This window comes from Choloepus didactylus, chromosome 23 (genome assembly GCF_015220235.1).
Source record: "Choloepus didactylus isolate mChoDid1 chromosome 23, mChoDid1.pri, whole genome shotgun sequence".
Lineage (NCBI taxonomy): Eukaryota > Metazoa > Chordata > Mammalia > Pilosa > Megalonychidae > Choloepus > Choloepus didactylus.
The window spans coordinates 5,696,477-5,721,685 of record NC_051329.1 but is presented as its reverse complement, the minus strand read 5'-3'; the positions used below and the strand labels follow the sequence as shown (position 1 = coordinate 5,721,685).

Here is a 25,209-nt window from a genome sequence, read left to right as displayed (position 1 = left end):
AACCCATAATATTCTTTGAAATTTGCTAACTACTTGTTACATTATACTTTCAAAGTTATTACTTTTATTTATATATATTTCACAATGAAATATACTATAAAAAAAGAGAATGGAGTGAAATATTTAAATTATTGGAAGAAAACCCCACCAACCTAGAATTCTACATCTGGCAAAATTATCCTTCAAAAGTGAGAGGAGTAAAGGCTTTTACACAAACAAAAACTGAGGGAATTTGTTGACATCAGACCTGCCCTGCAAGACATATTTTTAAGAAGTCTTCAGGGAGAAGGAAAACAATATAGTTCAGAGACTTGGATCTATATTTTAAAAAAAGGAAGACTGTCAGAGAAGGAATAAATAATTTATTTTACTTATTCTTAATTGATCTAAGGGTAACCCTGTGTTTAAATTAAGAAGAGAAACAATGTAACAGATGTTTAGAGTAATGAATGACAACAGTGTCTTAAATGGGTTCAAGGGAGTGTGGTAATAATAACATATCTTTACTACCATAAAGCAGGGTGGTATTATTTGAAAGTGGACTTGGTGTAGTTAAAAATGTGTATCAGAAACTCTAGGGAAACAACTAAAATATCTTTAAAAGGAAGTATAATAATATATATGATGAGAGAAGATATAATGGATGACGTAAAATGTTCACTTCAAACCAGAGAAGGGAGAAAAAGAGAGGGAAAAAGAAAGAACACATGCAACAAGTAAAAAACTGTTATGAACATGAGGATATTAACCCAACTGTACAACTTACCACTTCAATTGTGAATGGCCAAAATAGACTGATTAAAATCCAGAGATTCTCAGAATAGATTAAAAAAAAAGGATCCAGCTATATATTACTTTTAAGAAACCAATTTTAAATATAAACACTCAGTACCTCTTTGTTGCTCAGATGTGGCCCTCTCTCTCTCTAACTGAGCCATCTTGACAGGTGAACTCACTGCCCTCCCCCCTACATGGGACCCGACTCCCAGGGGTGTAAATCTCCCTGGCAATGCAGAGTATGACTCCCGGGGACGAATGTGGACCCGGCATCGTGGGACTGAGAGTATCTTCTTGACCAAAAGGGGGATGCAAAATGAGACGAAATAGTTTCAGTGGCTGAGAGATTTCAAATGGAGTCGAGAGGTCACTCTGGTGGACATTCTTATGCACTATATAGATAACACCTCTTAGGCTTTAATGTATTGGAATAGCTAGAAGTAAATATCTGAAACTACCAAACTCCAACCCAGCAGTCTGGAGTCCTGAAGACAATTATATAATAATGTAGATTACAAGGGGTGACAGTGTGATTGTGAAGACCTTGTGGATCACACCCCCTTTATCTAGTGTATGGATGAGTGGAGGAATGGGGATAAAAACTAAAGGACAAATGGGGTGGGATGGGGGGATGATTTGGGTGTTCTTTTTTCACTTTTATTTTTTATTCTTGTTCTGGTTCTTTCTGATGTAAGGAAAATGTTCAGAGATAGATTGTGGTGATGAACGCATAACTATGTTATCATACTGTGGACAGTGGATTGTATACCATGGATGATTGTATGGTGTGTGAATGTATTTCAATAAAACTGAATTTAATAAAAAAAAATATATATATAAACACTCAGATACTCGCAAAGTAAATTGATGGAGAAGTGATATACCATGCTCATACTAATCAAAAGAAAGCTGGAGTAGCTCTATTAATTTCAAACAAAGCAGATTTCAGAACAAGGAAAGTTAAAAGGATTAAAGAGGGTTATTACATAATTTGAAAAATGGTCTATTCTCCAAGAAAACATGAAAATCCTAAATGATATGCACCTAACACAGAGCATCAAAATACATGAAACAAATACTAACAGGACTAAAGGAAGAAGCAGTAAAATATACTGTCATAGTTGGAAATTTCAATATCCTTATTTGATAGGGACCAAGCAGGCAGAATATCAATAAGTATATACTTAACCTGAACAACACTTGAATCAGCTTGATCTAATTGACATTTATTGACATTTATTTATTATCCCTCTAAACAGTAGAATACACATTTTCTAAAGCTTTTATGGAACATTTACTAAGATAGACCACATTATGGGCCATAACATACACCTCATCAGATTTAAAGTAATAGAAATCACACAGTATATTCTCAGACTACAATGGAATTAAAGATCAATAACAGAAAGATAGCTGGAAAATCCTCAAATATTCAGAAATTAAGCTACATACTTCTACATACCACCTGGGTCAAAGAGGAAGTCTCAAGAGGAATTAAAAAGTATTCTGAAAGAACTAAATAAAAATGAAAATATAACATAAAAGTGTGTGGGCTGAGGTGAAAACAGTTCTTAGAAGAAAGTTAATAGCTATATATGTACATAATATATATATAATAAAAGAACAAAGATCTGAAATCAATAATCTGAACTTATGCCTTAGGGAACTAGAGAAAGAAGTGCAATTTAAGCCTAGAGCAAGCAGAAGAAAACAAATAATATAAAACTAGACGAGAGATAAATGAAGTTGAAAACAATACAAAAATAAATGAAACCAAAAGCTGGTTCTTTGAAAAGATTAAAAAAAAAAGAAAAGAAAAGAAAAGAAAAAAAAAAGATAAAACTGTAGCCAGGCTAACCAAGAACATAAAAAGGCCCAAATATAAAATCTCAATAATGGAGGGGCCACCACTTTTTAACCCATGTACCTTAAAAGGATAATAAAAGAATACTATGAAAAAATACCATACCCACAAACCTGATAACTTAAATGAAATGGAACAAGTCCTTGAAAGATACCAACTAACAAAACTTACAAAAGGAGAAATTGATCATCTGAATGGACCTATATTAAAGAAATGGACCTATCTCTATTAAAGAAATTGAATCAATAATTAATAAGTTTAAAAAAAAAAAGTCACCAGGTACAGATGTTTTCAGGAGTGAATTCTACCAAACATTTAAGAAATGATATCAATTCTCTCAATCTCTTCCAGAAAATCAAAGCATAAGGCACACTTCCTAACTCATTCTATGAAGCCATCATTACCCTAAAGCCAAAACCAGATGAAGACTTTTCAACAAACTAGATAACCAATATCTCTCATGACCATACATCCAAAAATCCCTTACAAAATATGGTAAATGGAATCCAACAATGTATAAAAAGAATTATATACCACGACTAACTGGGATTTATTCCAGGTATGTAACACTGGTTTAATTTTGAAAACCAATCAATGTAATCTATAATATTGACAGTCTAAAAAAGAAAAATCATCTGAGCATATTAATTTATGCAGAAAAAGCATCAGACAAAATCTAACACCCATTCATGAGAAAAACTCTCAGAAAACTAGGAATAGATGGGAACTTCCTCAACTTGAAAAGAGTATCTGAAAAAATCCTACAACTAACATCCTACTAAATTGTAAGAAACTGATGTCTTCCCCCCTAAGATCAGGAACAAAGCAAGGATGCCCTCTCTCACCATTTCCATTCAATGTTGTACTAGAAATCCTAGCTACTGAAACAGGACAAGAAATAGAAATAAATGGTATACAGACTGGAAAGGAATAAACAAAATTGTTTTTGTATGCAAATGATGTGAATGTCTATGTAGAAAACCCTAAAGGAATGGAAAAACAAAAACTGGAACAAACGAGCAAGTATATCAAGTTTACAGGATACAAGGTTAATACATAAAAATAAAATGTGTACCCACACAATGAGCCATTAGAAATTGAAATTAAAAGCACAATATCACTTACATTAGCCACCCAAGAAAATGAAGTGCTTAAGAATAAAACAAACAAAATATATACAAGATCTATATGAGGAAAATTATAAAATTCTGATGAAAGAAATCAAAGATCTAAATATATGGGGAGAAATTCTACTTCAATAGATTGGAAGACTCAACAGTTAATATGCCAGTTCTTCCCAATTTGATTTATAGATTCAACAACATGACAATCAGAATCCCAGCAAGCCATGTGACAGATAATTGACAAATTGATTCTGAAGTTTCATGGGAAGACAAAGACCCTGGAATAGTTAACACAATCATGAAGAAAAGAGCAAAGTCGGAGGATCCACACTACCGATTCAAGACTTACTATAAAGATTCAGTCCTCAGAGCCACATCCACGTGGCAGGCAAAAGAATAAATTCATAGATCAATCAAACAGAATAGAGTGCCCAGACATAGACCCACACAAATATAGTCACCTGATATTTTATAAGAGAGTAAAGACATTTCAATGGGGATCGGACAGTGTTTCAACAAATTGTGCTGAAACAACTGGACTTCTCCTGCAAAAAAAAAAAAAAAAAAAAAATGTTGGATGTAGACACGGGCCTTTCAGCCTTCACAAAAATTAACTCAAAATGGATCAAGTTCCTGAATGTAAAGTGCCAAACTATAAAACATCTGGAAAATAACACAGGAGAAAAACTAGGTGACTTTGGGTTTAGTGATGAGTTTTTAGATACAATACCAAAAGTTCGATCCATGAAAGAAAAAAAATTGGTAAGATGGATTGCATTAAAATAACAATTTCTGCTCTACAAAAGACACTGTTAAGAGAATGAGACAAAACATACATTAAGAAAAACTATTTGCAAACCATATAACTGATAAAGGACTTGTATCCAGAATATTCAAAGAGCACTTAAAATTCAACAATAAGGAAACAAACAACCCAATTAAAAGTGGGCAAAAGATACAGATACCTCACCAAAGATGATATGCAGATGGTGAATAAGCATATGAAAAGATGCTCAACATCATTTGTCATTTGCTCAACATCAGAGAACCGCAAATTAAAAACAATGAGACACCAGGACTTATCTGTTAGAAAGGCTAAAATCCTAAAAACTAACAATGTCAAATTGCTGGCAGTGAAATCTAACAATAACCAAAAACTAAAACAAAAAAGAAAAAGAAACAGCAATGAGAACTTATTCATTGCTGGTGGGAATCCAAATGGTGCAGCCACTTTTGAATACATTTTGACTTTATTTTACAAAGCTAAACATAGCCTTATTATATGACCAGCAGTCACATGGCTAGGTATTTACCCAGTGATCTGAAATCTCATGTCCACAAAAAGCCTTGTATGTAAATTATAAAAGCTTTATTCATAATTGCTAGGAACTTGAAGTACCAGACAATAGGTAAATGGATAAATAAGATGTTGTAAACCCATATAGCGGAATTCAGTTATAAAAAGAAACAAGCCAAACAAATAAACAATAAAGAAAGAAAGAAAGAAATAAGAAAGAAATGAGCCAACAAGCAATGAAAAGACAAGGCTGAATCTTAAATATCTATTGCTAAGTAAAAGAAGTCCAGTCTGAAAAGGATACACACTGTATGATTCCAACTATATGATATTCTGGAATAGGCAAAATATTACCAACAGGTGGTATTTTAGGGCGGGGAAATTGTTCTGTATGATACTCTGATGGTGGAGACACATTAAGCATTTGTCAAAACCCATAGGACTTGAAAGCACAAAGAATGAAACAATGTATGAACATTTTAAAAATCATTTAGGAGGTTGAGGGAACCCAGGATGAAATGTAGAATGTGAAAAGAAAAACTGTAACTGTATTAAAAATGTATGCAACAACCTCACTGAACAGGTTGGGGGAAAAGTGCAACCGAAGTAACTCTGGAAAGGAGTGGAATATGGAAGTCTAAGAGCAAAATAGCTGCCTACTTGAACTGAACAATTAAGAAAATGATGGCAGACAGTGCAAGCCAAGCTTTCTCACCTTTGAGGTGGGAGATGACAGATAAGCCACAGGAGGGTAGAATGATTCATGGATGAGAGTTGGAGGCATCAGTATGCACTCATGCTTACCTTAATTAGATACAAATGGTTACACAGAGAAATACTTATAGACACAGTATATACATAGGTTAGTGCACACATGTATTCCCTTGCTCTGTCAAATGACAGCCTGTAAACAATGATACTCGAGCAACAAGGAGCACGCGTTTACTTGCGAATACCGTTCTTCAATACCGTTAATGAGAGTTTCTCGGAAAAATGCCTGATTCTAGGTCTGTGGCAGAAAATACACTCGCTGGACCTGGAATATCTTGTAGTGTGTGAAAGAAGTGTTCAAAAAAATTTTTGATGGGGGTATCTAAAATGAACACAGGTGTCAACTGAAAGAGCTCCCCAAGGCCAAAGCTGGAAACCTTGAACAACAAATAAAGTAGTATTATATTGTAACCTAAAATGTAAAATGACTATCCTGTGTCCACAGTGATATGAATGCTTGAATAAACAGTAGGGAAAAATAGAAAATTACCCATTCAGAAAAAGTCCAAACAATTTATATAGATACTCTACCCTCAAGGGTGTACAGTGACTTCCTTCCAAAAATTACAGTATGAAATGGGAGAAAACAAGAAACTTTACAGCGGAGAAACCCAATGAACACGACCTCAGCCAAGTGATCAGTGTCAGCATCAACAGTGGTAAGTCATGCTGAGAGCAGGTTCCCGATAAGATGTGATGAAAATGGCACTTTCCCTCTGCTGGTCTCCCTTCCCCAAACACATAATCACAGTCTAATCATGAATTCAGATATCAGATGAAACCCTGTCAAGGGACACGCTACGAAATATCTGAACTGTCAAGGTCATCAAAAGCAAGGAATGTCTAATAAACTATTACAACCCAGAGGAGCCAAAGGAGACATAACAACTAAATGGAGTGGGGTAGGCTGGATGGGATTCAGGGGCAGAAAACAGACATAAGGTAAAAACTAAGGAAATCTGAATAAAGTATGGACTTTAATAATAATGTATCAATATTGGTTCGTTAATTATAATAAATGTACCATGCAAAGGCACGATGTTAATAATAGGGGAAACCATGTGTGGGGTACATGAAAACTCTCTGACCCATCTTCACAAATTTTCAGTAAATCTAAAATGTTTCTAAAATAAAACAAAAGCTCTAAAAAATACATCTAATTTAACTATTTTCTAGGGAATAATTTTGTAAGTGTGTCAGTTTTTAGTTGCTAATTATTGTCTTGCATGTCTTCATTTAGTGATATAGTTCTGATTAGTTTGCTCTGAATCTGTATTACTTTGAAGTGCTTTTGAAAATTACATAAATTTGTTGGAGCCACCGGGGCTTGATCATCAGAGACTGGAGGCACAGATGGAGAAAGATTTTCATATTCGCTCCATGGATGCCTATCCTAATTTGAAAATCTTGGGAACAACCACCATGTATATTTCAAGTCAAGACTGGATGTACATTTTTCAAAAATTCAGTTTTATTGAGATATATTCACATACCATACAATCATCCATGGTGTACAATCAACTGTTAACAGCATACAGCTGTGCATTCATCACCCCAATCTATTTTTGAACATTTTCCTTACACCAGAAAGACTCACAATAAGAATAAAAACTAAAAGTAAAAAAGAACACCCAAATCATCCCCCCCATCCCACCCTATTTTTCATTTAGGTTTTGTCCCCATTTATCTACTCATCCATCCATACACTGGATAAAGGAAGTGTGATCCACAAGGTTTTCACAATCACACTGTCACCCCTTGTTATCTATATTGTTATACAATCATCTTCAAGGGTCAAGGCTACTACTAGCTATTCCAATACATTAAAACCTAAAAAGTGTTCTCTATATAGTGCATAAGAATGTCCACCAGAGTGACTTGCCCCAGCTGATTTTTAGTGTTACAGTAAGATTCACAATAACTGATTTATTTGCATTTATATTTGTTCATGTTGACAGACCATAAAACAAGTGGAAATGGTTCAAGTTTCATGACAAAATGTAAAAGAAAAGATAAATAAAATAAAAATACCTGAGCACAGCACAGATTAAGTGTGCCAGCTTCAGCATCATCTCATCAGAGTTAAGATGAGTTTCTAAAATAACTTCCAATGACAGTTTCTAAAATAACTGCTCCCCTCCATCACTTTCATTTATTTGTATATCTGTCTTCTAGTCTTGGTAGCACTTCTGAAATTAGCATATCTATATTAAATTTATTTGCCTCCCACTGCACTGTAAATGAAATGGAAATAGTCATTTTTCTTTCTCCCTCCCTCCCCTCTTTCCTTCCACCTTTCCTTCTAACCCCTTTTCCCCTCTTCTCTTCCCTTGGCAGTTCCTAAGACCTTGTGACTTTCCACTGGCTGGCTGGCAATCAATTCTGTAAGTTGAGGATTTCAAGTTCAAAGACGGAATCTCAACACCCAAGGTTCTGAGCCCACTGAGAAGAGTGTGGTGTGGCATGTATGCTTTGTATCTGTAAACCGGCATCAGTGTATCTTCCCCCCACCCCCTGATATTGTGCCTCACTTTGAAAGGCACTGGCAGGGGTTCCAGTTGAGGGAGATCATTCTGAGGCTGATAGAAATGGGTCCTTCAGGTGCCCTCAAGGTCAAGGATAGAGGGCGGAGCCTGCCAGGTTCTGCCTCGGGAAGCTGGACTGGTCACCCTGGTGAACTATTTGACGTTCCTCAGTCTTGCACTGCCACTCGCAGCCACATGCTTTGCTTGGCTGAGATACTCTAATAAAGTTCTGAGGTTCTAACTCTAAGTCAGAAACACTTTTCTTTTATTCCCAGAGGAAAATCAACACTCCCTCTTCATCATCTGGTGCAGATGAGCAACTTGATCTTCACCTCAAGCATGCGAATGTTTCTGATAATTGCTGCATAACTAATGGACTCAGACCTCGCTGAGGGAAGGAGCCACGCCTGGGGGAATATGACAGAATAAATGAAGCTCACATCTGAGGACAGAGTGAAAAGTCAATTCGTAGAAACAGAAGATCATCTGCTTCATGATTAGCTACCACGACAAAGATGCTAATTCTCTACACACCCTATTTATCCAAAGAGCAGAGAATTACTTTGAATCCATTTGCATGTTCTGAATTTCTAATTCTGAACCTGTTGCCAAATGCTTGGCAGAAGATACAGGGAGGCTTCTACTTGCTCTGTCAAAGCATCTTGCTTCAACTTATCTAGTTTTGAGGATTCCAGCAGTTTTATAGAGAAGATGACATCCTCGTCACTAATGCTGGACTAACTCCTGGTGCCCGGGTCCTTGCTCCCTCACCATGGACGCTGCAGCCTCACGGGCTCCCAGGGTGGGGGGCTCCCCTGCAGCCAGAGCTGCCTCCATCTCACCACACTCTGCTGCACCAAACTCAAGAGGGAAAAATCAAACAGTCCCCCAAACGGCTAAGCTTTTACTCTTGGGATTTCTCAGTAAATCCTTCAGATTATATGATATTTTTTGGTTTCATTTTTAAAGAAATGGATTTTGAAAATACCCAGTTTTCCCCTTTAAGAACACACATACACCCCCTTTTTTCCTTGCCACTGCTTGTAGGGTGCATTTCAAGTGGAATTCAGGTATGCCGGCACAAGCCAGGGATTTTCATCAGCACTTTGCAAAGAGTTAATGGGACGCTTGAGAGAAACTTGTGAAAGCTGTTGTCTTCAGAAGTTTGGGGCTGTTCTGAAAACTGGGAAGTAGTGACAGGAATTTAATTTTTTTTTTAATAGAGTGAAATTTCCGTGCAAATCTGCTCTGAAATGACAAACCAGCAGCATCTCTGTTTTCTTATGTTTCATAGCATTTCTCTGCAGGAGGTTTGGGGTTTTGAGTTTTAATTCAACAGAATGAAACAAACAAAAAATGCTTGATATTTCCTTCCATGGGTCTTAAAAAGAGAGAGATCTGGAACAAAAACAATGATAACTGGGTCCCTGTATCCATTTAAACACCAACCCTCTATTGAGATCAACGAGGGAAGTATTTCTAATAACATCAGCAGATGTGCTGGGAAAGTAGTTTGAAATCTCAAAATGTTTTCCTATATGCAGGGTCACCAACATCCTGCCTAGTTTTAATTTGTTTCCAAAAAATAAATTCTTCCATCAATTCAGAAATCCCTCAGGGCTTTGGATTTGTCTCTCCTATACGCCATTCTGCACTTCTAGAACATTCTGCACTTTTGCCCAGGGTCCAACTGTAATTATCATTATATTAGAGACATTATTTCAGCCTGGGGTGAGTTTAGGTGGATGTGATGAATCACACCTGGGCCCAACTCTGAGCAGCCTCTCAGTGTGAAGCCTGCACTTGAGGAATTGATAAATTCAAGTTTGCTTATTCACATTCTGAAAAAGATTCCTCCCTTTTAAGTGTTCATTTTCCTGGTTTATAGGATATCTACCTATCTATCTATCTATCTAAATATATATATATTTACAGATCACAAGCTCTAGAAGTCTAGCCCAATGCCTATTCTTAAATTGGAGTTGAATGGAATTTAAAAGCTGGGTTATGCAAGCATGAAAAAGGTAAAGCCAAAATGTTAGGTTAGCATTGGAGATAAGAAAGGGGGAGGTGACTTTTTCCCTGAATGGGAAAAAGAAGAATATGATTTCTCAAAATTACATCCCAAAGGCTGAGTGATGCATCTGTGACATAAAATGGCTGTGCCGGTTTGTATATATATTATCTCCCCTCCAAAAAAGCAATGTTCTTTAACACAATCTTGTGGGGGCAGATGATCTTTTTGATTGGGGTGTGACCTCTTGATTGAATGTTTCTATGGAGATGTGGCCCTGACCTTTCAGCACGGGTCTTGATTGGTTTTCTGGAGTCCTTTAAAAGGAGCAGACCCAGACACTTGCAGATGCTTTTGAGATGACAGCCCAGACTTTGCTCCAGAGAAGCTAAAGGAGGACCAAATACCCCAAGGGCAGCTGAGAGAGACTTTTAGAGAGACACTTGGGAGCTGACGCTTAGAGATGCTTGGAGATGCAGACAGAAGGACACTTGGAGATACTAAGCTAAGAGAAACCCAGAGACATTTTGGAGAAAGCCATTTTGAAACACAACCCAGGAGCAAAGGACCAGCAGATGCCAGCCACGTGCCTTCCTAGGTGACAGAGGTTATTCTTCACCATCGGCCATTCTTCACTGAAGGTATCATCTTACTGATGCCTTAGTTTGGACACTCTTATGGCCTTAGGACCATAACTTTGTAACTTATTACCCCCTTTATAAATAAAGTCAATCCATTTCTGGTATTTTGCATAATGGCAGCTTTAGGAAACCAGAACAGTGGCCTCTGGCTTCTCTTTGGAAGGCGAGCCAGTGTTAAAGGGACCCCAGGGATCTCCTCTCTCCTTGGTCTCTGGAAAAGTAGGGGTAGGGAGTGTGGGAGCTTTCACAAATGTCTAGGAGGCAGAAAGAAAACGTCTCCAAAGCCTCCCTTGCTCCATCCTCCCTGCTCCTCCTTCCCTTCCTTCCCATCCAGGCTGCATGACCCTGTCTTTCATCAGTGTGTCTCCCAAAATCATCTCACACCTTCCATGCATCAAATTTTGGAAAACACCCACGATCCTCCCTCAGAGAGCCACAGGGCCTCGCTAGAAATCCTGGCCCTGTCCCTGGCAGAGTTTTGGGCACATGCCCAAAAGTGTACGATTAGGTGACAACCACGACCAATTAACACATGAACATTCTATGATTCCATCTTACAAACAGATAATTAGACACAAATTGAAAATAAAGTCCATTTTGCTATACTTTCAGGCATGATAGGAAAGATTACTGATAGCCTAATTTTAAATTTTATGCTTCCACCTCTCTATTTAGGAAGCTATTTCAATCTTCCCACATCCTCCCAAAGATATCTGCTTTGTAGACACTGCAGGAAATAGATGTGGATGGGGAGTGAAAAGAGAAAGTGCGCAAGTTGGGGCCATACAGGGTTGCTGGAGGGTGCAACTGCCAGTTGTAGCAAATAAAAATACAGGACACCCTGTTAATTTTGAATTTCAGATAAACAATGAATAATTTTTAGTTTAAGTATATTCCACTCAGTGTTTGTGATGTACTTATACTTAAAAAAAAAGTGCTGTTAACCCCAAATTCAAATTTAATTAGGTGTTCTGTATTTGATCTGGCAATACTATTTGAGTGTTAAATAAAAATTAGTGAAAAAGCTGTGCTTAGTAAAAGGTAGTTTCATTTTATTAACTGAGTGTCCCTTGCATAACAATCCAGAAGTAGTTTATTTCCTAATCTATGAAACACACCCCTATTTCGTGGAAGAAATTGTTTACAGGAGAAAATATAAGTACTTTACATCACACATGCATTGAACATAATTTTAAAATGGATTTTTAGGGAATATATAATGCTGCTGCTCATGTAAACACAAAATGCTGCCGATTACATATAAGGATTTGAAATAATCAACTTGTCCTGAGAAATTATAAAATGTCATTTTGGGTTCCAGGGGGTGGAATGTGCCGGTTTGAGTGTATTGTGTCCCCCAAATGCCATTATCTTTGTAGTCTTGTGTGGGGCAGAAGTTTTGGTGATGGTTGGATTTGCTTGGAATGTGCCCCACCCAGCTGTGGGCAATGATTCTGATGAGATGTTCCCATGGAGGCGTGGCCCCACCCATTCGGGGTGGGCCTTTATCGGTGGAGCTATATAAATGAGCTGACTCGGGGGGGGAGAAAAGAGAGTGCAGCTGGGAGTGATGTTTTGAAGAGGAGCAAGCTTGCTAGAGAGGAACGTCCTGGGAGAAAGCCGTTTTGAGGCCGGAGCTTTGGAGCAGACGCCAGCTGCCTTCCCAGCTAACAGAGGTTTTCCGGATGCCATTGGCCATCCTCCGGTGAGGGTACCCGACTGCTGATGTGTTACCTCGGATGTCTTTGTGGTCTTGTGTGGGGCAGACGTTTTTGGTGCTGGTTAGATTTGCTTGGAGTATGCCCCACCCAGCTGAACAGGACAGTGGTTCATAGAATATCAGTAACTAAAAAGCAAGGCACACATAAAATAAATGAAATTAGAATGAATACCACTACCACTGTACTTGCAGGCATACTAAATCAAGCAACAAAAGCATACATTTTGAATGAATTGCCACCCAAGTTGTCACAGTCCATGCAGACAAAACAATATTCTGTAAAAAGTGGTAGAAAACATATCAAAGATAGTTGATGACAGGCCAATGACATGCTTATGCCTGCAGAAAAGGTACTTCCCTGGCAATTAGCAAAGAACAAGCAACAGAGGGGAATATGGAAAAATTCTCCCGAACAATAGCTTGATCCAGAACATATTAGCGTTTCTACTATTTGAGTCATATGTTGTGGCAATATTAAATATAAATCTAACATAGAAAGGAAATAGCCCAAATCCTACTTCTAATTTTCTGGGTATCCCAGGAGATGTTATTTATGTGAGAAAAGCACCCTAAGCCAGCAGGCTCGTCTTTACTGTGATGTTGTGGGTTCCACTCCCGACCACTAGTCCCAGCAACAGCTTCATGACCTTGAAAACAGCATGTGCCGTGCTGGCTGGAGGGGTGAATTCAACACTGGTGAGGTGTCCAGCGCAGGGACGGCACTGTCAGGTAACACAACCAACAAAGGTTCACTGCTCGCCTTGCCCCTTCCTTCCTCATCAGGGGTGATTCATAGATTCTAACATCCTTCTAAGATACACTTCCTTAACAGCTAACCAGGGGACAAGCCGATCTCTTAGGATGGTCACTGAAATCTACAAGGCCAAAGCTTTTTGATTTTGCCTATTTTCTATGACGTTATCTTCATCAAAATGAGCACAGCCCCCACGCCCACACCCACCCACCAGCTATTCTTTCACTGCTGGCCCAAAGTGACATTAAAAACCTGCTTGTGACACTTTGGTCTTTGGACCTTGATGCAGGGTACTCATCAGCGGGAAACTGGGTGACTTTATCCACGCACAGGTTATGGGATGTGTACCCTGCCCACACTCGTGGATCAACTGTCATGTCTGGTCTAACCCAAGTGGTGCAAGAATGAACACTTTCCTGGGGCACATCTGATGCATTCATCACTGCCTTCTCTTCCCCCAGGATCTGTAAGAACTTATTCTGGAGTCAGATTCCTCCTGGTTTCGAAAGAGCTCATCAAAAAAAATCTGAGAAAAGAAAAAAGTATAAAAAGAATGAAAAAAAGTGAACAGAGTCTAAGAGACCTGTGGGACCCTATCAAGCATAACAATACACACATGATGGGGATCCTAGGAGGAGGAGAAATAGAGAAAGGAGATAATTTCAAATTCAAGGAAATAATGGCAAAAATGTCCAAATTTAAAGAAAGTCATGAATATGTGAATTCAAGTAGCCCAATGAATGCCAATGAGGATAAACTCAAAGAGAACCACACCCAGAAACAGAGTAGACAAACTCTGGAACACCAAGGACAGAGTTCTGAGAGCTGCAAGAGAAAAGGAACACATTAACAATGGGGTCCCAATAAGATTAGGTGCTGATTTCACATTAGAAATGATGGAGGCAAGAAGGCAGTGGGATGAATTAAACTGCTCTAACAAAACCACCACCAAGCAATAAGTTTATATTTGAGGAAACTGTTTCCAAAAATGAAGGGGAGATTAAGACATTCCCAGAAAAACAAAAGCTGGGGGACTTTGTCACCGCTATATCTGCCCTACGAGCAATGCTAAAGGGAAACCTTCAGTCTGAAAGGAAAGGACACAGGTAGATCAGAGTGACATAAAGAAATAAAGACCTGTGGTAAAGCTAACCATTCAGGTAATTATGAATGCCAGTACCAATGTATTGTATTTTTTGGCATGCAATTCCACCTTTTACTTCTTATAGATTCTAAAATTCAAATGCATAAAAAGTCATGATCAATCTATGGTTGGGTACATAAAATGTAAAAATATATAAATTATAACAAGTACAAAAAAGTGGGAGAGGGACAGAGAGGCCTAGAAACTGTGTGTGTGTGGGTGGGTGTGGGTGTGGGTGTGGTGTGTGTGTATGCTATTGAAGTGAGTTGGCATCAAACCAAATGAGATTGCTATACATTTAGGAAGTTAAATTTAAGCCCAATGGAAACCACAAACATGATGTCTGAAAAATATATACAGAAAGAAATGAGAAGAGACTCAAAAATGGTACCTTTCCAAAAAAAAAATCAAATAAATATGAAACTAGGCATTAAAGGAAGGACTGAGGGACAAAAATAGTGTAAGACTTAAAAGACTGAATAGCAAAATGGCAGGAGACAGGCCCGCATTATCAGTATTACTTTAAATGTAAATTGATTCAACCTTCCAGTGACAAGGCAGAGATTGGCAGAATGGATAGAAACGCATGACCAAACTATATGCTGTTTAAACAGCATCACTTTAAATCCAAAGACACAAGTAGGTCTAAAGTGAAAGGATGGAAAAAATATATACCATGCAATAATAACCAAAAGACAGCTGGGGTAGCTGTACTAATATCAGATAAAACAGATCTCAAGTCAACAACAGTTACAAAGGACAAAGGAGGTCATTACATACTGATAAAAGGGTCAATTCGACAAGAAGAGGTAACAATTATTAATATATATGCACGTAATGGCAGAGCCCCAAAGTATATGAAGCAAATATTGACAGACTTGAAGTGAGAAACAGAGAATTGTATTTTAATAATAAGTAATGTTAATGCACTTTTAATTATGGATAGGACATCTGGACAGAAAATCAATAAGGAAATAGAAGATTTGAATGATACTATAAACCAATATGATCTAACAGATATTTATAGAACACTTCAGCCAACAGCAGCAGAAAATCCATTCTTCTCTAATGTACGTGGGTCACTGTCCAGGAGAGACCACATTCTAGGTCACACAAGTCTCAGTAAGTTCAAAACTGAAATCACACAACAAACGTTCCCCGACCACAATGGAATGAAACTAGAAATCAGTAACAAAGGGAGAACTGAAAAATTCACAAATATGTGGAAATTGGCACACTCTTAAACCACCAATGGGATGATCAAAGATGAAATCACAAGGGAAATTAGGAAATAGCTTGAGGTGAGTAAAAATGAAAGCACCACATACTAAAACTTACAGGATGCAGCAAAGGGAGTGCTGAGAAGGAAATTTAAAGCACTAAATGCTTGTTAAAAAGAAGAAAGATTTCAAATCAGACACCTAACCTCATAACCGAAGATCTGTAAAAAGAAGACCAAAATAAACCCAAAGCAAGCAGAAAGTTGGAAATAAAAAAGATTAGACAGGAGATAAATAAAATAGAGAATAAAAAAATAGAATCAATGAAATCAAAAGATGAATATGAAAAGATCAATAAAACCAATAAACTTTAAGCCAAAGGAAAAAAAAGAGAAAATGCAAATAACTAACATCAGAAATGAAATGGCAGGTGTAACTACCAACCACACAGAAATAAAAAGGATTGTAACTGGAAATTATGAACAACTGTACACCTAGAAAAAATGGACAAATCCTCAGAAACACACAAAGTATCTAAACTGACTCAAAGAAACAGAACTTCTCAACAGATCAATAAGTAAAATGATTGAATCAATAATCAAAAACCCTCCAACGACTGAATCAATAATCAAAAACTCTCTAACAAAGAAAAGCCAAGGACCAGAGGGCTACACTGCTGAGTTTTACCAAACATTCCAAGAGAATTAACACCAATCCTGCTCAACTGCTTCAGGAAACCTGAAGAGGAAGGAATACTTCCTAACTCATCCTGTGAGGCTAACATCACTCTAAAGCCAAAGCCAGATAAAGGCACCACTAGAAAATTTCAGACCAATATCCCTATTAAAAATGGATACCAAGATCCTCAACCAAATTCTAACCAACTGAATCCGACAGCACATTAAAAGTACTAAATACTATGATTAAGTGCGATTTATACCAGGTATCCCAGGAGGTTCAACATAGGAAAATCAATGTAATAAACCATATTAATATAAGGAAAGAAAAAAACACGTGACCATCTCAATTGATGTAGAAATGATACTTGACAAAATCTAGCACCCCTTCTTGATAAAAACTTAGAAAACTAGAAATAAAAAGAAACTTCTTCAATATGATAAAAGGCATATATATGAAAAACACACAGTTAATATCTTACTTAGATCAAGAACAAGACAAGGATGTCAACTGTCACCACTGTTATTCAGCATTGTCCTGGAAGCTCTAGCCAGAATAATTAGGCAAGGAGAAGAATAGGCTTCAAAACTGGAAGGAAAGAAGTAAAACTCTCCATATTTGCAGATGGCATAGTTCTCTATATAGAAAATCCTAAAGAATCCATAAAGAAGCTACTAGAGCTAATAAATTCAGCAGAGGCAGGTACAAGATCAACATGCCCAGTAGTGTTTATACACTGGTACTAAACTATCTGAGGAGAAAAATCAGGAAAAAAAAATTCCATTTACAATATCAACTAAAAGAACCAAATATCTAGGAATAAGTTGAACCAGGGATGTAAAGAACTTTTTACATGGAAATTACAACAGAACACTAGCAAACCAAATCCAATGGCACATTAAAATAATTATATATCATGGATGATAAGAAGCCAATTCTACCCAAAAGCAATTTACAGATTCAATGCAATCCCTATCAAAATTCCAATAGCCTTCTCTGCAGAAATGGAAAAGTCAATCATCAAATTTATGTGGAAGGATAAGGGACCCCAAATAGCCAAAGCCATCCTGAAACTGAGAACAAAACTGGAGCACTCACACTTGCAAATTTTAAAATTCATTACAAAGCTATAATAATCAAAGCAGCATGGCATTGGCTCAAGGACAGAAATACAAATCAAATGAATTGAGAGTTCAGAAATAAACCCTCACAGCTATGGTCAATTCACTTTTGACAAGTGAGTTAAGTCCACTGAGTGGGGGAAAAAATAATGCCTATTTGGTACAGAGTTTGTTTGAGTGGATGGAAGTTTGGTAATCAACATTGGTGATTAAAGTACAAAATTGTGAATGTAATTAACACCACTGAATTAAAATATCTGAATGTGATTAAAAGGGAAAATGTTTGGTTGTATATATGTTACTAGAATAAAAATTTTTTAAAAAACTCCAAAAGCAGTTCAGAAATGGCTTTCCTAGCTTGGGCTATGCCCTGATAACATGACTAATCTGGACAAACTCACTCAAAGAAACAGAACTTCTGGGGTCCAAGAATGAGCACCTAATCCAAGACCAAACCATTGGCTGGCCAGTGACCAGCAGAAACTGTCAATGGTATGAACCAAGCATGGAGTCTGGCTCTGGCAGCCACATTGGTCCAGGACATCATGGAGAGAAGAAGGAAGAAAGAGAGAAGACAACACCAGAAGAGGCCAATGGCTTTTCCATGTTGATCCCTTGATGTTGATCCTTTTTTAAAAAAAGTATCAGCTCTCAGACAACCCTCAGATTAACTGCCATAACCATGGAATTAACTCTCTTTATCGTGAGCCTTCTTAAATGCCTATCTTTCCTGCTACAAGAGAATGTTCCCTGGAAGACCACACCACAACCTCAACTAACTGCGACACTGGCTTACTTCTCTGGACCTCAGTAAAATGGCAATAATACCGCCCCCCTCCCCAACTCAACAGTGTTGTTTAGGGATCTCAAGAGCAAATTCACATGGGAGAGTTGTATATACTGCCTGCCATACAAAACCTGCCAGTTAAAAATGGTAGCTTAAATATACCCTTTTAATTAGCTGCTTGAAATACAGTTGGACAAGAAGGGGAAATGCCTGTTTAACCATAAAAGCAGCTCACATATCTAGGGAGGAGATTGGAGCTGCTACCTTACAGTGTTAAGGTAAGCAGTGCCTGTGATGAAAGCAAATACTGGGATAATTATCTGGTCCAGATAAACCGCTGGCTGCCAATGAGAGCTCACACAGCCCTTCATCAGTGCCAGTTCTTTTTTCGTGTGGTTTTCTTGAATAAGCAAAACATGCTAGACACGGAGATGAGTGTACATTATCCTGACATTCACTGCCCCGTACCAGGGTGCTTCATCCAACGCAAAATCCTAGAGGTCAGGAAGTTTCCAGAAGGCCAGGAATTCTCATACAGGCACGTGTCAGAGGCTAGTGGCCTCCAAATGCATTGTTTGTCCCGTACAATTAGTAACAAATGAACTATTTGCCTTTTTTTTTTTTTACAAATTGGGAGATTTCTCATAAAAATACACATCTTTTGCTTTCCTTGGAAATGCCGATGTTGCACTCGGAGTCCAGCCCACCGAGCAGCGTCTGTCCCCTCTGGGCAGGACCTGCACCCTCCACCTCCTCAGCTCCCACCTCTTCCTGCTGCCCCGTCCCAGCACCTGAGCATCAGTTGCCCTTGAGCCGTCATTTTTCTTACAGAAGAGCAAAAAGAAAAGTGACATATTTCGTGTACCAATGTCCCCATCCAATTGGGAAAATGGAAAATAGAGTGGGCCACGTGTTTCAAGACAAATGGGAGGGGACAGATTTCTTTGGGGGAGTAACAAATAGCCCTTCATGCCTCATATGCAAATTGCATCTGAGCCACATGGGATATTCTGTTCCACTCCTTTCCCCGCCAGCCTGGTCCGAAGCTCTTTCTCCTGCTGCAGGGCTTGATGCCCCGTGGGGATTGCCCCTGGAAGGATTAACACTCACGTGGGAGAGCCAAGACCAACAGGAAACCCTCCATTGGATGAGCGATGGATGACCTCAGAGGAGTAATAAGTACCAGAGAATATAAAATCAAGTTTTAAATGGTCTCATTCTGAATGTACAGAGATGGGAACAGAAAATATAAGCTGGAATGGAAATGGTGAAACTCTGCGTCTTGAAGCCCAACCAAAACTCAGCAGCAAGAGTTAGACTTGTGCCTTTCCAACTTTTTGGTCATAAACCATAATAAGAAATATATTTTACAATGGGACTCACCACACAAACAGATACACACCTATGTAATTTTAAATTTAATTAAAAATATGTTGCTTTGTTCCAGGAATGTTCCCCGATATCTTCTATTCTGTTTCATGTACTAAAAAAAATGCCGACTGCCATCCACTAAACTGATGTCATGGTACGCTGTAGTTGCCCCATGGTTTAGACTGAGGAGGTAGAAATATTAACTGAATTCAGGACCTGGAACTGGGAAATTCTACTGCATAGACATATTCCGGGTTCAGCCATTTTCTCCTTTCCCCCTTTCTCTGTCCTCGGCTGTTTGACACTGTCCAGGCAGGGGTTATTTTAATGGCGCAGACTGGGTTTTAAATTAGTCACTGCTGACTCTTCCACGGTGCTGGTGCCCGATTTTCCCCATCAGCCAGGAAGACCTTGCAAAGCAAATGGCCTCACGGACAGAAGCCCTTTCCGGCCTCAGAGCATCAAAGGAATAAGTAGCTTTTGCCTGGCAGAATCGAGGTGGGAGCTGAACTTGACCTTGCCTGACAAGTGAAACAGGTCCAGATTTTCCTTGGATGAAGAAGCCCCTTCATTTTGGGGTCATTTTGAGGGACATCAGCTCCCTCAGGCCACTGGGCCAGTCCCCAATTTCAGAGAGAACCAAAAGAGAAGTGTCTGCAGCAGAGAGGCTGTACTTCTTTCTCTTCCAGATTTGATGCACGTCCATCCAGGAGAAACACCCCTGGCTGCCACCTCCAGATTGGAAAGAGACTGGTGTGACTGATTCTATTAAGCGATGGCCTGAGACTCAGCCTTCCAGGTCCTAGTTGGCAACAGTTTGCCTAGAAGAGGAATTGCTAATTTGTTGGCTGAAATTAAATAAGAGACATGAATGCCAGAAAGGTTGGTGCAATTAATTAAGCCTTTGTGAGAAAACAGGACTGAATATTATCAGTGTTGGAGCTTCCCCTGCACACTGCATCAGGAAATGGCTTCTATAACCCAACCTGGTAGCTTGGGGCAGGTTTGGCCCTATAACCTTGGGATGTGGCATATGCCAAGGGCAGGTTGAAATTACACATGCAACCCAGCTCCTGCAAGGCCTGGGGTGTGCAGGACACTGTGGAAGAGATACTTTGTTTCCACGTGCCTCAGGTCCCTGGCAGAACAGAACAAGTGGGGCTGGGCTAGGTCACATGACCAGACCTGAGCCAATCCCTGGGGCCAACTTGCTGGAAACTCACTGACTGGCCAGGCCCCAGTTCCCATGTGGGACGTCATGTGGAGTCCGTGTGGGAGAGCAGAAGTCTTGCCGTGAAAATCAGGGTGCTATTTCTAGAATCAGGGGGAAGGAATCCAGGGAAGATAAAAATAAATCTCTTGTTACCCAGGGAGTAGGGCATCTGTAAATATTTCTGAAATTTTAGGAGTGCTACCCAGGTTTTAGAATCCATTTCTGGACATGCTTAGGACACAATAAAGTAAAATATGATAGCCAACATTAGATGAAAAACTATGTTTACATTTATTTTGCAAGAGTACAGCGTTTCTTTTACAAGAAAACAGTATGTGCACGGAATGCATATTCTCACACACAGAGACAAATGATAGGTCTTTCTCTGCCTCTGCCGCCACCTTATGCACACACACCAGGAGCCTGAGCAAAAAGAAGTATTTTGCAAAACCAGGCATCTCCCAAACCCTCACCCTGGTCTCCAGGAACAGCCTTTATTCAGGAAGTGCTATTTAATCATCAGCCAGCACAAGCGTCCTTCTCTCCCAACCCTGTTTCATACATACCTAATATGATTAAGAGTTTAGAAGAACAGATTTTTCCTAAGCCTCCTGCACTAATGGACTTTCTGAATGTTAAACTGCCCCATTTCTGACATGTGCTCTTTTACTGCATTTTTTTTAAATCCCTGTCATGTCTTAAAAAGATGGTAATTAGTCCCAAGCAGCCGACTTCTGGCAGGCACGCAACTCAACTGAGTCATCTGCTCCAACAGTCACCGGCCCTCCGTGCACCCTTACTTTCAGGAAGGCAGATTTCCCTCAGCAAGCTCATTCCTGGCGCCCTTTGAGGACGGCCCTCCGTGTTTTGCTTTCCTAGATGGGGCTGAGGACACCTGCACTGGGGAGATGCAGCCACATCCACCAAGGACATGGATCACGTAGAGGAAGCTGGGCACCTGGTGCGGGACTCCTGGGAATTAGGGCCTCAGGAACTTTGCTTCTTTCAGGTTCTCTAAACACACGGTGATCATATAATTCATCAAACAAACCAGGAGACTCCTGAGAGTGACAGGGGCTCCATCGGTGCTTATGCCAGGACAACCACCATGTACCAGGACCATCCCAGGCGAAACGAAAGGTACGGGCACCTTTCCAGGCAGCACTGCCCCCCGTCTTGTGTCCTGTTTCAGCTCTCACCATTACCTTCTCTGAGTTTCTCTCCTCTCTTTATCAAGTCCCACCCAGTTCCAAGGCCAGCTCTTCCAAAAGGACTTCCCATCTTTGGTGTAAGCCAGGGTCCAGGGGATTTCTTGGAATTCAACTTATCTAACCCTTGGCCTCTGTCTGAGTCAACCCCCTTGGGGTCACCAGGGACAGAAAAACAACCCAAAGTGGCTTATGAAAATAGGAAAAAAAAAATGGGGGCCATTAATTGTCTCGCATGACCAGTAAGTTTTGAGAACTGGTTTTAGGCACTGTTTAATCATTACCTCTCACTCTGCTTTCCTCTGTGTTGGCTCCAATTCCCAGATGCCCCCCAAAGGTCAGGCACCATTAGGGGCCCCAAGCCCATGGAGGAGCCACTGTCTGCTTTAGATGGGACATATATTCTCCACCTCACTGCAGTCCCCACCTTCACACCTTGGAGACCCTAGGGGTCTAGTTCCAGAAGAAGGGCAACCATATAATACAGCCTCCCACACCTTTCTGCCCCAAGTATGGCGCCCTGTGGGCTGGAAAGAAGAGTCTTGTGACGTGCAAGCCAGTATGTGCTCACCAGGCACACGCCTGAGGACCCCCACCAGGCCTGGGCCCAGCTGGGCCTCTCCCCTAGCACCATCTGTCAATGCGACAAGAGGGACTGATTGTCGTGAGACAGCTCCCCTTTGGCATAAACTGTTATTATCACTAGTATCCTTCTCATTCCCTAATCATTTTCTTTGCCCCGACTTCTAAAACATCAGTGGGGGATTCAGTCCCTCCCCTGCCAGGAATCTGACTCTCCCGCCTCCCTCCTCCAGTTTTAAGGACCATTGTGGTTTCATTGGATCCACCTGGATAATCTACCACAACCTCCCTCTTTTAAGGTCAGCTGATCAGCAACCACAATTCCATCTGCAACCAGAACTTGCCATGTGATGTAAATATCCACATGGAACACCAGGGGGAGAAAATCACAGGGACTTAATCTCCCACCCACAAACTGGAGCACTGATGTCTGGAGACTAGATTTGTCACAGGTTGCAGGATCTCGTGACTGAGGGGCAGACTCTGAAGCCAAAGGTGCCCGGGACTAAGTCGCATCTCCACCACTCCCCCATTGTGTGAGTGTGGGGAAGTTACAATTTCCACATGCCTTGGTTTCCCCACCTGGAAAATGGGTATGAGGATTACAGCATCTCCCTCCTAGGTCTTTTGTGAGGCTACACAATAAATGTCAGTCAGCATGATTATAAATGTTTTATAGATAATCATGATTATGTATATGTTTCATTTACTTTACTGGTGTCTGATCTGGCTATTGCTGAAAATCGGTCTCTAGAACAGAGTATGCAGTCATTCTGAATTCAAGGCAGGGCAATAATATATAGTAACCCTTCAGCTTGGATAGAAAGTACTTTAACTACAGTAGTTGAAAATACTCTTACCAAAAATCCCCGGGAGGTTGATATTCCCATTTCACAATGCAACAACTGAGGTGAGGAGAGGTTAGGGGCTTGCCACCAAGCCTGGCGAGTCCTAGGCTAGTGGGACGGGGCTGCAATCTTCTCTGATTGAGGAGAGATCAGAATCTCATGAGGAATTTTTTTCAGATTACTCAAAGCCCTTTGACCCTGCTGTTATTCCCAGACCTGCTGTGACAGAAGAAATTGGTTTTACAGCTTAAGTGTTGGAATTAAGAAAAGCTGAGAACTTTTGAACTGGCACAGTGGTTTCCATTAGAATCACATGGGCATTTTTTATTTTAAGCAAGCCCAATGCCTAGGCCCCACCTGAGTGCGATTACACTTCCAATCGGCAATATTCCTTTAAGGTTGCCCAAGGCGAGTATTGAGAACCATTAGAGTAGACTTGGAGTTCCCAGGATATATGTGAGGTGCAGTTTCCCTGTATTCTGCATTTCCCATCCCCAGGCTTGGCTTGGGCCATCCTCCCTCTGCTGGGGAGGCCCATCTCCCACTATAAAATCCTTCCCTCGTCAAGGCCTAAGTGAAATACCCCCTGGAAGCCCCTAAAGCATGCCCGCGCTCCCAGGCAGGAGCCCCTTCCCCTACAGCTCTTTCCCTGCACGCCCCGTGGGACCCACCTGCAGGCCACGTGCTCTTAAGGTTCCTGGAGACCGCGTCTCGCCACCTGCTTGACCCGAGCTCGCTGCGGGCCGGTCCTGGGGAGGCTGCGGCATCCCGGAACCTGCAGAGCGCCCTGCACACAGTAGGTGCTCAAGGAGCTGACTCTCGTGGAGAGGAAGGGCTGAAATCCACGGAAGCCTGTGCCAGGGCGCCCTCACCACCGACAGAAAACGACTCCTGTCAACTCGCACTCGCTGGAGAGACACGGGCTGCTGGCGGTATGGACAGAGAGTCCGGAGAAGCAGGTTTCCGAGAGAACAGGCCCAGAAGCGGCTTCAAGCATCCTGAGGGCAGGAGCCAGCGGGGAGGAACCGGTCCCCCAGCCTGCTTTGCGCTTTATTCCAGCAGGGAGACTGCGATTGGCCCAGCCGGGGTCACATGACCGCCCTGCACGAGGGGTGGGCGGGGCACCTTGACTGACAGCCCCACAGGCCTGGACTTCCAGGCAGCTGCGGTTCCCTGGAGGAAAACTGAGCTTTGCCGGGGGAACGAGGGGGATAGACTCTGGTCAGGCAAAAATAAGCAGTGCCTTCCGTCAGGCCCTCCTCCAGGCTTCAGCTCCCCTCTGCGGGGCACTGCCGAGGTCCAGGAAGGGAAGAGGTGTAGATTGGAAGCAATGGTGGCTTGGCCGGGAGAGGGGGGCGTTCCTTAATTATTCCTTCAGCAGATTAATTATGAAATGCCCAAAGCCTGGGGACTGGCACGGATGACCTTCTCTCTTCCCCTCCCCTGAATCCAGTCATTCACCAAATCACTCAGAAATGGGGCTGGAAGCCGTCCGCTCCCTCACCTGCCGGCCCCCAGCTGCCGGCACAGGCTGTGCGTGGCCGGAGGCC

The 25,209-nt window shown here is 40.7% G+C and overlaps 1 protein-coding gene across 1 annotated transcript in view; it reads left to right on the top strand.

Annotated features, from left to right (window-relative positions):
- The window catches only part of LOC119519109 (basic proline-rich protein-like), a 50,624-nt gene extending 25,835 nt beyond the window's left edge, over positions 1-24,789 (top strand). Inside the window, exons 3-4 of the mRNA XM_037816538.1 lie at positions 24,279-24,455; positions 24,541-24,789. Of these exons, the coding sequence (XP_037672466.1) occupies positions 24,279-24,455; positions 24,541-24,789 (426 nt within the window). The remainder of the gene's footprint in view (positions 1-24,278; positions 24,456-24,540) is intronic.
- Positions 24,790-25,209: the final 420 nt, after the last annotated feature.